This window comes from Lycorma delicatula, chromosome 11, assembly GCF_047948215.1.
Source record: "Lycorma delicatula isolate Av1 chromosome 11, ASM4794821v1, whole genome shotgun sequence".
NCBI lineage: Eukaryota > Metazoa > Arthropoda > Insecta > Hemiptera > Fulgoridae > Lycorma > Lycorma delicatula.
In genome coordinates, this window is record NC_134465.1 from 20,811,595 (window position 1) to 20,828,224 (window position 16,630).

At 29.3% G+C, this 16,630-nt stretch overlaps 1 protein-coding gene across 1 annotated transcript in view; it reads right to left on the minus strand.

Moving 5' to 3' along the window:
• The window catches only part of LOC142332477 (uncharacterized), a 145,418-nt gene that overhangs the window by 111,309 nt on the left and 17,479 nt on the right, over positions 1-16,630 (minus strand). The window contains exons 3-6 of the mRNA XM_075378927.1: positions 13,170-13,284; positions 9,384-9,627; positions 2,765-2,923; positions 1,735-1,819 (exon numbers count right to left, since the gene is read on the minus strand). Coding sequence (XP_075235042.1) covers positions 1,735-1,819; positions 2,765-2,923; positions 9,384-9,627; positions 13,170-13,284 — 603 coding nt within the window. The remainder of the gene's footprint in view (positions 1-1,734; positions 1,820-2,764; positions 2,924-9,383; positions 9,628-13,169; positions 13,285-16,630) is intronic.

A 16,630-nucleotide genomic window follows, 5' to 3' on the forward strand; every position in this document is an offset into this window, starting at 1 on the left:
AAATGACTTCAAACACTGCTATGACCAATGGAAAATTTGCATGGGGCAGTGTAGGTATAGAGGAGTAGAGGAGGAGAGTGTATTGAAGAGGATAATGTTAAAATTGTGAAGAATAAAAAATAAAGGTTTTTATAGCATTAATCCAGTTTTATTTTAGCAACACCTTGTAAACTAAAATGATTTGAATTTGTTCATTAATGACTAGGAAACTACAGATTATTTTTTTTGTCCTTTTACGATCTCATAGGATCACTTTAGTTCAATTTCTGGGGCAGTTCATTTTGTAATCGATTCTTCTTATTTTCAAATCGTGTGAGTTGTTTTATTCTTGCTTCTTTTCTTTTTGCCCACATCTTTTTGAGGCGTTCTGATCTTTGGTGCCTGTTCTCGTCTGAATACACCCTGTTGGATTTCTTTTTGATTTTAGGTTCAAATGTTATATTAGTTTTAATTAGTTTGTCGTATTTTCCAGATTTTGTAATTAGATCTTGTTTGGAGATGCTCAACTCTTCCATATCTTTTCGAACTTCCTTTATCCATTTCGGTTTTGTTGTTCTTTCCCAGTAAAAGTTAATTATTTGGTTTGCAATTCTGGTGTTTTCTGCTCTAAGTAGGTGCCTCAAGAACGAAATTCTTTTTGTCCTGAAGAAATTTGTTAGCGGGGTTATTATTTATATACTTCTTCATTTGGGATTATCCTCTGCTGTCCTTCTACTATGTTTTTCTTGTTTATGCATTTTCTGACTATCTTCCTTTCTATGTTTTTAATCATTTCTACTTCTCCAATTTTGTATGGTCCGTAGATAGTCTCGCTGGCTTATTGACTGGAAGAATTACTGTTTGGTAATGTCTTTTTTTAGTTTTTGTCGATAGGCATTTTTTATTGTATATGTTTTGGGTAGTTATTAATGATTTTTTAAGTTTCTCAGTTCTTTCTTGCCAGTTTATTTTCTCATTGATGTTATGTGTTATGGTATCTCCTAGGTATTTAAATTTTCCCACTAGTTCCACTTTGTTTCCGTTTACATGATTAATGCATAGTGGATCCCTGACCATAATTTTAGTTTTTTCGTATGATATTTTCAAACCTACTTTTACAGCAAGTTGTTCTAGTGTTTCTATTTGGGTACTAGCTTCTTTTATGTTGTTTGAGAGGAGGGCCAGATCGTCTGCAAAACCCAGGCAGTTTACTTTAATTTTTGTTCCAATTTTTATTCTTTCCGGATTTTATTTTCTCCATTTTCTAATTATATATTCTAGTGCGCAGTTAAATAATAATGGGGATAAGCCATCTCCCTGTCTCAATCCCATTTTTACTTCAAATGCATCTGATATATCTCCTCTGAATTTAACCTTTAATATTGAGTTTTTTAAAGTTAGGCTGATCATTTTGATTAGTTTTGGATGCAGACCAAACTACAGATTTATAAGATAGAATTTTAAGATTTCTTGCATATCTGGAGCGAAAAATGACTGTGATTATAATATTACATAATCAGATAATATTTTCTTTGCACATGTGACCTTCAAACAAAACAACTAAAACATAACTTAGTGAAAACTTACACTTATCACTTGTTCATAATAATTGAAAAATTGGTCATTTTCCCAACACTATAACATAAGAAATAAAAGTCATATGATCGTAATTTCATTATTAAAATTTTGATAGAATTAATTATATGAATAAAATCTAATTATATAAATAAACTAAGAAAAAGAAAAACAAAATACCTGACATTATTTCCTGAGCATAGTGTGCTAAGGTCTTAGTTGAAGTACCAGCTGGAGTATGACCAAAAATAACTGGAATTAATGACTGAAATAAAATACAATATGAAATTAATATAGCCTTATATATTTTTTAATCATTCATCATTAACAAAAAAAACTGGATGAGAACAACCCATGTCAACTAAAAAATATAATATTATTTTCCCAGCAAATATATCTAGAATATCTACATTAAAGGGGAAAGTATGGTGATAATGTCAAAAAAAGGTATCAAGTTTTTTCCAAATCTTTATGTTTTATGGTCCAACTACCAAAAAAAAAATGTACGTATATATGTGTGTGTGTGGCACTGCTTTTGGCCTTATAACTCAAGATTTTCTTTAAATTTGGCTCAAATATTTCTATATATGATCATATTAATTTTTCAAAGAACTCGACCAAGATTTTGGGTCGTTATATTTTATGTATTAATTTGAAAGTGATTACACAAAATTACGGAAATGCACACATAAACATTTGAGCTGACGGTGGTTTTGGGGTCTGGGAGATGTGAAATGATAAGATATGTCAAAATTTTCTGGAAGTCAAATCATTGTACCAATTACAATAGGTAACTTTCTTATGAAATATACCTAAAAAGGTCACTTACACATTTTGAATAAGTGTTATAAAAGTTATATAATAACATTTCAATATAATAACCAATATTGTAACAAGAAATAATTATAATGTTAAAATAAAAGCTTTACCCAATAAATAATGTTGATACATATGTGTTGCACACACATGGAAGAATGCTTGCGTTGGCATGGCTGGATGCAATATTTGTATAATAATCTCGCATCAAAAATCAATCATGTAAAAACTAATTCAAAAACATTACCCAATTTCAGACATTTAAAAGCAATTTTGTTTAAAAGTTACTAAAGAGCAAAAAAGCAGTCTCTGATTTAAAAAAACATCCAACCACTCCTATAAGCAACCAATGCAGATAAAAATAATAGTAACAGTAAAATGATATTATACTTACAGTATTAAACTGCACTTTATCGAAGCCAGCAATTAGAAACAGATTATTTTCACATATTTTCTTCTCAAATGAATTTAATTCGCAACCATATTTTAAAATAAAATTAATAACTGCATTTCTGGGTAAAAATTCACCATCGCCAAACCATTTGGAAAGTAACTGTACTCATACAAACAAAAAATTTAATACATTTTTTTTAATAATTGTAACATTTTTTTTTATAATATAAAACAAACTTTATTAAAAAAAATATGATGTGCTTTACTCTTCTACAAAAAAAATACAATGAACAATATGTATACTGGTATTTATAGGCAGAAAGAAATAGGGTTTTACAAAGTAAAAAAAAAAAAATCGGCATTATGGTAGATTTTGCATTTTTGTCTGCCATATTGAATCAAACTTAATCTTTTAAATAGGAAGGTAGACATACGACACATGATTTTGATTTAAAATTTTACAAGAAAAACAATGACGAAACCTGTTTTTCTTTTAATGCCTTTGTTATTGAGTTATAAGCATTCAGAGTTGCAATGACAGAAAAATTGTGTTAACAATAAGCCTAGGTAAAATGCGCTGCACGAACAATTTTATTGCATTTTACATTCATAATGCATACAATAATAATCTTTAAACAGCGCTATAATATTGATAAAAATAAACTTTAACTAATAATTAACACCACAACAAATTAAACGGCTATATCAACTAATATTATTTACTTTAAATATTACAATATTTATTTTAAAATTAAAAAAAAATGTTTTCAGTCGTAAACTATTAATGAAATAAATTTTGAAAGTATACCATTCAACAATAAATGTTCAAAATGCTTCCCCTCTACAGCTTGGCAATGTGCTAACCTCAAGTAATAAATGTTTATAACTTGTTATCTCATATCTGGCGAAGCACGAGCAAATTCATCAATTACTCTTCTTTTCATTCATCAATATCAACGGGTTTTGTTTTGTAACCATTATAATTCAGGTACCCCCCAAAAAAATCATTCAAAAAAGCAGATTTCAAATGTCCCAAAAAAGTAATGACAGGTCTGGGGACCTAGCTGGCCATTTTATGGCTCCTCTATGACCTATCCAGCGATTTGTTATCCAGACAATAACAAGGAAATGTCCCATCTTGCTGAAACCATACATTATTTAATTTTTGTACAGCAATTTCAAGATATTTGGTAAAATCCTATCGGTTAACAAGTTGCAGTAATCATCTCCTGTAAGATTGTCATCTAAAATAAAAAGCCCAATAATATAATGACTCATCAATTCCCACCCAGACGTTCACTTTCTGAGGGTGCTGTATATGAGCTTCCAACATTCATCTGGAATTATTATCACTCCAATATCAACAGTCTTGCTTATTCTCATGGCTATTTAACATAAAAGTCACTTCATCAGTAAATATTATTGAATTAGAAAAATTTGCATCTACGTCTAATTTTTTATTTATATCGCATACTTAACTTAGTGGTAAAAATCATTTTCTAAAAGTTCTTGCACCAAGTGTAGCTTATAAGGGTGAAATTTATTTGTTTCATGAATTTTTTAACTGAAAAATAACAGATATTATGTTGGACAACAGCTTTCCGAATCGATAAATAAGGGTCTTTAAAGGTCAACAATACATCTAATGACTTTGCATCAGTTGTGAAAGTTCTTGGTCTACCAGTCCAAGGATGATTCTTTACAGTACTGGTTTCTTCAAATCGCTGTACTGTCTTGATCACAGTCGATTTACTTATCGGTTCTCTGTTTGAAAATCCATTATTAAATAAATCACACACCTCTTGTAAAGGTCGATTTCTATCATCGTACCAGTACATCATCAAAAGAGATATTTTTTTCTGTTTCACTTAAAGAAGTCATTGTTATTTGAAGATTTAATACTTAATAAAACTAAATAAACGAATGAAGAAACTAATAATGAAACTTTCTACAACAAAAACAAATTGAACCGCTAGGCCTACAGCTTAATTTTTACAAGCACTATCAAATTTCATCATTGCAATTATGTTGAAAGCAAAAAGGTGAAATGAGGATTTAATAAGTCGCATTTCAATCTAATACAAACTGCACTGTTGTAAATTAACAGCTGATTTATTCAACTAAATTTGTAATAATTTTTTAAGTAGTTATTTCCAGCTGCCTTGTTCATTTATGATAAGTAACAAATATCAGCTGATATTAACATCAGAAGTTAATTTTTATATATAAAATAATATCAGTTGATATAGGCGTTTAATTTTTTGTTATTAATTATTAGTTAATGTTTATTATTATCAATATTATAGCACTGTCTAAAGTTTATTATTGTATGCATTATGAATGTAAAATGCAATAAGATTATTCATGCAGCACATTTTACATAGTTTTCTATGTACATGTTTTACCTAACATGTTTTTCCTATTGTTGCTCTGAATGCTTATAACTTGATAACGAAGCCATTAACAGAAAAATGGGTTTCACCATTGTTTCAATTGTAAAATTTAAATCAAAATCATGTGTCACCATCCTATTTAAAAAAAATTAAGTTTAATTCAATATGACAGATCCCAGACAGAGGAAAATTAAAAATCCACCATAATGCAGATTTTTTAAACATATAGAACCCCATTTTTTTCTGCCTCCAAATATCTCTCTGATATGCAGTAGAAATTGTTTCTATACTTAAATATCACCTGTGTATATATATCTTCAAATATATGTGATATATATGATGTATCTTCAAATATAAACCATCAAAACACAGTAATTAGATAAGTTAATCTTACCATATTAATTCCCAAGAATTGATTTTCACAGCATCCTGCATCTTCAGTTTGTATCGAATTCTATAATTACATTATAATTTCTTTATTTTTTATTTTAGATTGTTCTTTGTTCTGAAATTTTGAAGTATTTAGAATGTATATGCAAATTTTGCTGTCAAATACTGGAATGATTAAATCTTTGCAATGTAGTATTTTCCTTTGTTTTATTTGTCATTATTGCCAGCTATTTGACTAATTTTATTATGTTAATAATAAAATCATCATCTTTGAATGTAATTTAATGGTTCATCATTTTATATTTTTGTTTATATTTATAAATGTAATACTTTTAGAGTACATTCATTTTTTTATCATTACTATTTATAAGATCTCCAGATTACTTTTACAGTTATTAATACTATGTTTATATTCTAATATATGATCAGATATATTAGATAAACCTCTTCTTTTTTTTCTTTTTTTATGCTGTGTAATGTTCTGTAAATCTTTTTTAAATGATTTGTTGGTTTTACTAATATAAATACTTTTATATTTTTTGCACTTAATTTTTCTCTTAATTCCTATCTACTATTTTTATTACTGTTATTTTTTTAATATTTCATAATGTGATTATTTGGTTTATGCATTTGCTTTTTTATATTTATTTTTATCATACATGTTAGTAATTTTTTCTATTATTTTAATTGTGTAATTATATTTTAGATAAACAATATTATTAATCTTTGTACTGTTTTCCTACTGTTGTATTTTAATATAATTATATAATTTATATTTGTTTTATTTCATCTATTCCTTTTCTGCATTTATTTTTATTGTGTTTTTATAATGTTAGCTCTAAATATCATGTTTTTATACGTATTAATTTTTTGTGGCTATGAGTGATTAGAATTGCGAGGGCAAATTGGAAAGTTACTTCCGTCTGGCTATAAATAAAAAACCCGCGTAGATAAAAATCTTTATATATACAACTTAAAACTACAGCCTTTAAATATTTTTCAACATAGTTGCCATTTAAATTCAAGCATTTGACATAGCTTTTCGCTAATTTACTTCATAAAATTCAGCCACCTGCATACCTAGCCAACGTTTCACAGCATTTGAAGTTTGTCTTGTTATTAAAGTGCTGAGACGCAAGCAGTCTACTGTGAAACTTTGAAGAAGCTTAGGCGAGCCAATCACAACAAACATCGCAGTATACTGTCACCCGGTGTTGTTTTTTTGCATGACAACGCTCATCCTCATAGCGCTCAAAGAACTCAAAAACTTCTGAATTAATTTCATCGGGACATTTTTGATCATCCACCTTACCGCCCAGACTTGGCACCAAGTGATTTTTCTCTCCACTCACATGAAGAAATGGCTTGCGATGCAGCACTTCGATGATAATGATGACGAACTTCAAAATGCTGTGATAGGTTGGCTAGGTACCCAGGCGACTGAATTTTATGAGATATAAGAAGGTAATTAGTGAAGCATTTTGACAAATGCTTGAATTTAAATGGCAACTATGTTGAAAAATAGTTAAAAGCTGTAGTTTTAAGTTGTATATAATAAAATACCTTTATCTATGCAGGATTTTTATTTATAGCCAAATGGAGATTACTTTCTAAACCACTCTTGTAATATGGAAGTTTAATTTATCTATTTACTGTGTTTTGGTGGTTTATATTTCATTTAATATTAAATTTTATTAGCACAGTAGTCAATATGTTAATGAATTATTTGAATTAAAAAAATATATATATATAAATAATTATATAATGATTATACATTTAATATTATATTGACTATTTAAAAAAAAAATTGATCATAAGGTTATTAACCTTATGAACCCTTTTTTAAGTTTACATACAAACATACCACATTAGTTATCCAATGAACTGGATATGCTCACAGACATCATTTTGTACAATGTGAACAGAAATTAAATAAAAACAAACTGAATCGATGTAAAGGTGCTTAATATTAATGATAAAGCATTAATATATCAGGATGTCAGAGAACCTGAAATTATTTTAAATTAGAGTTTAAAATATAAAAATGTTACTGAAAAATATATATATACACTGATGTACGCATACAACAATGCCTATTAATGTTTTATAAGGAAAATGTAACGAATGAAAAACAAAAAACAATACTCTCATTTCAGTTCAGGGACACTTTCGTAAAAAACCAAATTAGATAAACAATAGTTTTCCAGAACGCTAAATTAAATCAATAAATCAGTTTCGAAATAAGAAAACACGTCAATTTAATAAGGTAGGTTCTTTTATAATCTAATTACTGTATTAATTGGTTAACATTAAAAAACAGTTAATTTAACCAAAGTCCATAATACTATTAGATTTTTATCATTATTAACTTAACTAGTATATGTTTACAGCAGAAAATAGAATTCAAAAAATTAATTTAAAAAAAATTTATTCATATATATTTATATTTATATATTTTTTATATATATAATTCATTTATACTACAGTATATCTTATCTGACCTTTCTACTTAAATAGTTCTGTTTTTCACTGGAATCTTATTTTGTCACATTATGCAATGCTTCATGAATGGGGAGAAAAGACACAGACTTGCCTTTTTTTTATTAAAAGAGTTGTTTGAGAGAGGGCTTCCTTTTCAACTTCTTTCTTGGGATTTTACACCAGAGCTCTAGCAAATCCTCCTTCACTAATCCTTTACTGTGAATCTAATATAACCTCTTTAATATTTTTCAAAGTTAATTCTACCAAGCCCCTTTCACTGAGCCATTTTTTAATGTCCCCTTATTTTTCTTAGAAACAATAATTTATTTAGGAAAGCTTGAACTGGCACAAAGATATGTAATATCTTTCTTATGTAATAGAAAAGAAATATGAAATATAATTGGAGCGTGAAAAACTTGTATTTTAACTGCAAAAAGTAATTTATAACAGGAAAATATTAAATAAAAGTTTACTGAATAGAAATAAATTAATCAAAATCAATTATAATTATTTATCAAAAAATAAAAAAAAAAAATCGAAAAGATGCCTTGTTTGTATAAGTAATGTTAAAGACAAATTATAATGAATTAGGATGTATAGTAAATTAAACATACTGATTCTCTTCTTTTTGCTCTATTTTTCCTGTATTTTTTCCTTAGGTTAGTTGGCTTCCTGCCACTAACCTACTACATACACTGTTTGAAATTTGAACTATCTTCATTTGAATTGTTTAGCAGTCAACCGACTTTTTTTAGTGTACAGGTAGATTTTTGGGATTTGTTGGCTAAGGATGAATTTTATGAAAAAACAAAAATAAACCAGTAGGACAAAAGATTAAATCTGTTCTCTATTTGGAAATGCATTTTTTTTTTTTTTTTACATCAAAAGGACTTTAAAAATATATTTTCATAGCACAAAGATTAAATATTATTTGAAACAATTTTTCACTTTCATTTAGAAGTGGTGTTTGGAGATTCCAGACTTCTTTTGACAAAATTGTATTTTATGACTTTACAGAGGAGGATGCATTTTAGTGACAAATTGTAGCAATTAAGATTAAAAACATAGAATTATTTTGAACTACTTTCACAAAAAATGTTTTGAAATTTTAAATGCGAGATCTTTCTAATATCTCGCAGGATAATTTTTGTGTTTACTCATTAGATATGTACTTTAAACAAATATTTCAGAGAATGAAAGTAACAGAAAAAATAGCAGCTATTTTTCTATATGTTTGATTGAAGCTTCACTTTTAGAATCCAGTCTGGCATCCTGAGGAATACACAGTAAATCAGATTATTTTATATAAATGTTTTATTCAGAAAATGAGAGAGAAGTAAAGTACAAAAATATTACCTCAATTTCCTTTGAATAAGGTGAAAAATACCGAATCGGTGATTTGGTATGAGTTAAGAATGCAACTGGAGCCAAACCAATCATTAAGATTATTTTATCATTATACTGCGGTTTAGATGAGCAAAGCACCATAAATGTAGTTGTACCCATACTATGCCCGATGTAGAATAATTTTTCATGTTCAGTCACTTCTAAAATGTAATCAATTGCTCTTGATAAATCATATATTCCCATTTCATGAAACCTGTTTAAAAAGTATACAATTATAATTTAACATTTTTTTTAAAAAACCTATATCGCTTTGGATGGATGACTACATCATGTTGCTTACAATCTTTTGGAGGTTAACAGTAGAAAAGGCAATTGTGGATAAAGAGTCCGATCAAATTTCTTCTGTCTAATCAAAGAGAAACCTGGATAAAGCAGGTTTTAAAGACAAATAAAGCTGTAGAAATTTACAAATAATACTTAATGGATTTTTTAATGTAACATTTAATCCCATCTCATCCAGCTCAGATTATCAAACGTTAATGTTATTTAAAAAAATAAATTTTTTAATGAATAAACAAATTTTAAAAAAGTACTCATTAAGAGAGCAATAGACTCACTAGAGAGCAATAGAGCAATAGTTAGTAAATATAAAAAAATTAAACTTTATGCATAAATTTATTTCTTTAAATTTTCTTTGTAATTTAATGTAACCTAACGAATATATATAATGTTAGCCTGAAAAGTTGATTTCATTCTTACCAATGTTAACATGAAAGGACAAATCTTTAGGAAGACAAACAATATTGAAGAAGTTCTTTGCACCCACAATACCAAAAATAATGAAGAAGGAAAGGAATCAAGGATTACAAAAAGGAGTGTGTAACAAAAAGGATGATCTTGACCCTCAGTAACTATTAGCATAGTACTTTTTTTCTCATATTTGACAATCTCGGATTCGAAGCCCAACAAGCAACAATCCTCCATTGTAGGTTTTTTCTGGCTTGAATTAATTCATCACAGAAACTCGAAGCTTGTACTTTGGAATATGGAAATGGGAAATTTTGTAGCATATGAAAAATGTCATGCCTGACCAGGATTCAAACCCAGAATGTCTTCAGAAAGGCAGAGAAGCTACCACTCCACCTTGAAGATCACAGTTTAAAGGCTGGTATTCCTAAATCCACTGTATATGACATTATATAAAGAGATTATAATCATCCGCATACAAACTTCAACTTAGGCGTAAAACATCATGGATGATCATTCCAAAATCTATAAATTTTCAATCACGAGTTCTGTTCAGAAAATACCGAACTTTATTTTTTTAATCTTTATTAATAATTTTACACATTATTTTGGTCCTTGTCCCCTTCAAAGTACTCCCATCCTCTACTCACACACTTTTCCTAGTGGTGCTTCCACTCTGCAAAGCAGTTCTGGATATTTTCATTTGAAGTGGTCTTTAAGCAAGATGAATTAAAATGCTTTAATGTTATCAATAGTCTCAAAACAACATCCTTTCATCACTGATTTTAATTTTGAAAATAAGTAAAAAAAATCCCACGGATTAGCGAGTAGGGAGGCTGAGGGAGGACAGTCATCTGATTTTTGGCACAAAACTGTCGAATTGACAAAGCCGAGTGTGCAGGCGCATTGTTATGGTGAAGGAACTGTGAGTTGTCTCGCCACATCTCTGGTCTCTTATTGCAGATTTTTTCATGTAACCATTGTAAAACACCTTAATAGTATGCACATTTCACTGTTTCACCTTGAGGCAAGAATTCAAAATGCACAATTCCATTAAAATTGAAAAAAACAGAGAGCATTACTTTGACATTAGATCAAGACTGACATACTTTTTTGAGGCATGGAGATCCTTTGCCAATCCATTGTGATGATTGAACTTTTTTCTTGATGTTGACCCCATAATCCTCGCTTTCATCTCCCATTATGATCCTCTGCATCAATATTTCATCGTTATTGGCTTGCTTAAGAAGTTGCCGACAAATGTCCGCTTGATTTTCTTTCTGCTGTTCGGTCATCAAACGAGGAACAAATTTTGCTTCAAAATGTCACGGTATGATCCAATCAAAAATACTAACCTCTTCTGCAAGTTCTCTAAGTTGATTGGCGATTTTCATGCACCAGATCACTGATTTTCTGAATGAAGGTGTCATCATTCGAAGGCCTTCCTGGTCGAAGGTCATCTTCAATCGACTGACGACCACTTTTAAATAGTTGAAACCATTGCACATGATCCAGAGCATCATCTTTGTAAGCTTGTTTCAAAAGTTGAAATATTTCTGTGAAATTTTTCCACAATTTCACGAGAAATTTTACGATGCATCGTTGCTCCTGAAAATCACACATTACAAAAATTGCTACTAATACTTAAAACACATTGCACTCGAATAATAATAACACGAAAACTAAACAAGATATCAACAATTCAAGATGTGCGGTTATAGAGGAGGATATGCAGAACACAATTACATTGGCATGTAATTAAAAATGTTCGGTTATTTTCTGAACAGAACTCATATTATGTTAAGCAAGATAGATAATGAAAAATTTTTAAACAGTCATTCTCAATGACTGTATAAATGCTCAATCATGACAGTCAGGGCAACCAAGTGAACCATCTTTAGGTAAAATTTGAAATACTTTATTAGTCTTAAAATATAATTTTTTTAAATAAATAAAATAAGTACTTGCATTATAATTTAAAATATAAATAAAACTGTAGACAACTATTTGGTCCAGAATGAACTGCCAATAATCTTACCTATTTGCATAATCTTACCTATTATACAATTTATTATGAGAAATATGTCTAGTGGTTTAATTTGTATTATTTAATAATACTTTTTGAAAAAATATTTATTTCTTTTATCAACATTTACTTCTAAATTATCTAAAAAATTCTATGAATTCAAAATATCTCAATTTTTCAGGTTAATTGTAATATTTTCTTTTTTTCACTAAAGAGGTGTTCTGATATTTTAATAAAATGTTAAGACAATCTATACTTGAATGATACATATCTTTTTTTCCAATATAAATTTATACATTCATTAAATTTTATTTTACATATTGTACTGGAATCAAATTTATCATTTATTTAAAATTACTTGAAATCTTTTTATAAACTTGTTCATTTTAAATGACAAAAATATTTTTCTTTCATAAATACATTAATTAACTATTTATTTTATAGCAAGTATATTTACAAGCGATGTACTTCTTTTAATCAGTTTTGAACTGACTTCAAAAATATATTCTTTGAAATTTTCTGTGAATGTTAGATACACTTCTTGAAAGGATTCAGAACACAAATAAGCTTCTATTATGGCAGACATTTCCTCTATTTAATAAGGTAGTTTAGAAAAACACAACTAAAAAGAATGAAATTAAGTTGGATCGAAGATGAACAGTTTACAGCAGATGAGAGTACTGTTTGAGGCATGCTCTATTCGGCTTAATTTCCACGTTTGATGTCCAAAACCCTCAAAAAGTTAACAGCCAAGATGTACTGACTAAACTCAAGTCTATTTGCACACCCTTAAAGTATGACATTACCAAATGTATCTGCGGTTTATATGCCAGAAAAATGTAACTGTTGTATCTGTATAATGACAAAATATTGTTTATTTTTAAAAGAAGTTTGGTCCTTCTCAATACAAAATATGTATACTTCTAAGAAACTTAAAAAACGAAACAGGATGTTCATACGCTACAAACTAAGTAAACCAATTAATAATATTATATAATATATTGAATAAGATAGATAATTACGTGAAATTCCAAAACGCAACGTTGTCAGGTAATAAAGAAACATGACCTCTGGAATATGTGTTTCCTCTAAAATTTCCAAGCCATACATCATGACCTCTGTCAGATAATTGGTATGCTGGATAAAAAAAATATATACATAAATACACAAAATAGATATGATAAATGTTATTTTTAAAGAATTATAATAAGATGAATATTTTAATGTCCCTTTCAAATAGAACATTAATGAAAGTTAATAAGTTTTAAAACCAATTGCATCTGGTTAATTCAATGATATCAATTCATTTTCATGAAGATTTTCTATATGACAAGCTACAATTTGATCCAAGATTTGTGTTTGTTAAGCAGATTATATCATACCTATATTTTAAAGCCATCTAAAGTACTGAATTTTAATGAAAATGGTATACATAAATGTTATTTCATTATTTCAATAAAAAAAAAATGAAAATGCTGGCTAAGTTTTAGAAATTAATAACCGAGTTACAAAAACCTTTACAACAAGATATAGTCATATTTTTACAAAAAAAAAGAATATTAGAATTAAATAGAACTGTTTTTTATATATATATTTTTTATATTTTTTTAATAGAATGAAGCAAGTAAAACCCCTCTTTTTTGATAAACATACATGCAATTTTCAATCTCTGATGTAAATGAAAAGCTAAATCATCTAATGTTCTTGTAAGTACCAGATTTATAACGCAGAAGGAAACTCAAAACCAAAATTCCAAAAAATTTGTTAGTATGAAAGTTGATTCAATTTTTTTTTAATCAAACATCCAAATTTAACAAAAAAAATTCTAAAAAAAGCAGTCTTGCACAAAGTAAGAAAGAACACCTATTTGAAATGATAAAAAACTCAATGAAAGTAGTTTAAAATTCAATTTTTCTTAATTTGTATAACTTGAATATATATAAAAATGTCGAAAAGTAAATCATAAAAGAACAGTTTTTCCAAAATCGAAGAATCCTAAGCATGTAAATTAAAGAAACAGAATCACCAAAAAAACAGCAGGTTGGTCAATTATTTCTTTCTTGTATCCTAAGCGAGTAAATGCCACAATCTATTCTTTCAAGGCAAGTCTATTCTGTCAAGAACAGAGTGGATGGTTAAACACAAGGAGGTGGTCTACTGGTATATTTTAAAATAAAAAACAGGCAATTAGCATCTCAATTATAAGAATTTCTATGCAATTAAAACTGTCTGAAAGTTGATTAGTCACCCATTATTTTATTTAATTAAACATTGCATGACAATGTTTAATCCTTTATTTCTAACCTTGTTTTCTTTTTTCAGTTCGATTTATTGGTGTTTTTTTAATTCAATTTATTTTTTATTTTTTTTTTTTTTAACTGAATTTTTACGGGCATCGACTGCTAAGGTCATTAGCCCTCGTCACATTCTTTAAAAGAAATTATTATCTCCATCAGGATCGTCATATGTAAGGGTGTAAAGGGCCCTTCCATTTTATTTAAAAACACAAACTTCACGATAAACATTAAAACATAAAAGACAAGGACAATCACAAACACTTACTGGTGTAAAGGGCCCCAATATTAAAATTTGAGATAGGTTCTCAAAAGACCATGATATTAAAATTAAAATTAAACTTATCAATACCATATCTTTCTTTCTTTCTTCTACGACGTCTCATTTATAGTTTGTTTAAGCACCCTTGGGGCGACCAGAACCGCCGTTGAGCAGTATATCAGTCGTGCCAGGGTGCCGTGGCAGTTGAATCCTTCTTATATCATCAGGCCATAGGCATGCACGAGGTACACCCATAGCCTCGCGCCCTCAATCCACCCTTGAGGGTCCCTCATGCCATCATCGGACACACCCCGACTCACTGCTCTTGAATGCAGGTGAGCCAAAATGGCCTAGGCAAGAGGGCTACCTCCCGTCACTATACGTGCCACGCTTCGAGACTCCCTTATATGTATATATAAAACTACCGCTTAGAGTATCTTTTACCACAGCTTTAAACTTCCATTTTATAGACTTTTAAGAAGTCCACTGTCGTGTAAAAATGCAACTATATTTTCTTCATTTCCATTATCCAGATCAGCACTAATATTATTTGTAAGACGTAACCTCTTTCTGAGGTCCTCATATATGGTACACTCTTCTATTAGATGCTTGATTGTCAGTGTTTTATTACAAACACCGCACATTGGTCTCACTTCGCCGGTTAACAAATATAAATTTGTTAATGGCGTGTGACCGATTCTAAGTCTGGTCACCGCTACTTGTTCACGGCGAGTCAACTTAAAGTCGCTTTTTCATTTGTAAGGAGAAGTTTTAACTGAGTTTAATTTTGTATTTAAACTCCTCCATTCAGCGTTCCACTTGTTTCTTACTATGTTTGTTAGACGGTTTTTAACATCTGCCACTCTTACAGGAAATGCATCCAAGTCATCGCACACTGTTGCCTTTCTGGCAGCTTCGTCTGCGATTTCATTACCTGTAATACCAGCATGCCCTCCAGTCCATACAAATACGCATCGCTGTCCTCGTTGTTTTAGTACGTATAAAATGGACAGGATGTTTGCAATTAGGACATCCTTAATGTTCTTGTTCCGAATTGCGACGAGTGCACTTAATGAATCGGAACATATTAGCACTCTCTCTTCGCAATAGTGTTCAGTGTAGCGAAGAGCTTGCTGAATTGCAGTGAGTTCTGCCGTGTAGACACTGGCCACATCTGGCAGTCTCCAAAAGTGGGCTTCTTCTTTTACATATATCGAGCATCCAACACCATGTTCGGTTTTAGAACCGTCAGTATAAATTCTAATATGTTCTTCGTAACTACTGACGGTTGCTAAAAATTCCTGCTGGATGATCACTGCTGGGTTCTTTTTTATTTCTCCTTGAGAGAGATCCAAACTTGTATTTACCGCTGGCAAGAGCCATGGCGGTATTTCTCTAGTAGAAATTGCTAGTGTCTCTGGTATAGCAATTTCATATTTTCTTCTTAATTCGTGGTATCTAATTCCGGTTGGTCTGGAATAGGTAGCACGATGTTCATATACTGCAGCCATAGGATGATTCGTAAACAATTTATTATTTATATGAGCAGGGAAAGCCCATACGTTTGCTGCATATCTTAACAAAAGGATCTCTCTTCTATAATCTAGTGGCATTATTCCGGCTTCAGACATCAAACTAGATATATATATAATAAATCTATATTATTATTATTATATTTACATCTCATTATATCATAGTAAAAATAATACATTAAAGTTTTCCTCTACTCTAAAACTGCTAGCCCTACATATATTGGCAGTAGATATTGTTCGTTCTGTAGAGAAGAGGTTTTGTTTACATTAAAAATACGCGGATGAAAAGTTTGTAAAAAGTTAATTTTTTTTGTTTAATAAATTTTATTTGTTTTAAAACGAATAAATTATAGTTTTATTTCATTTTCCGTTTCAGTTAATTAATGGTTTCGCTG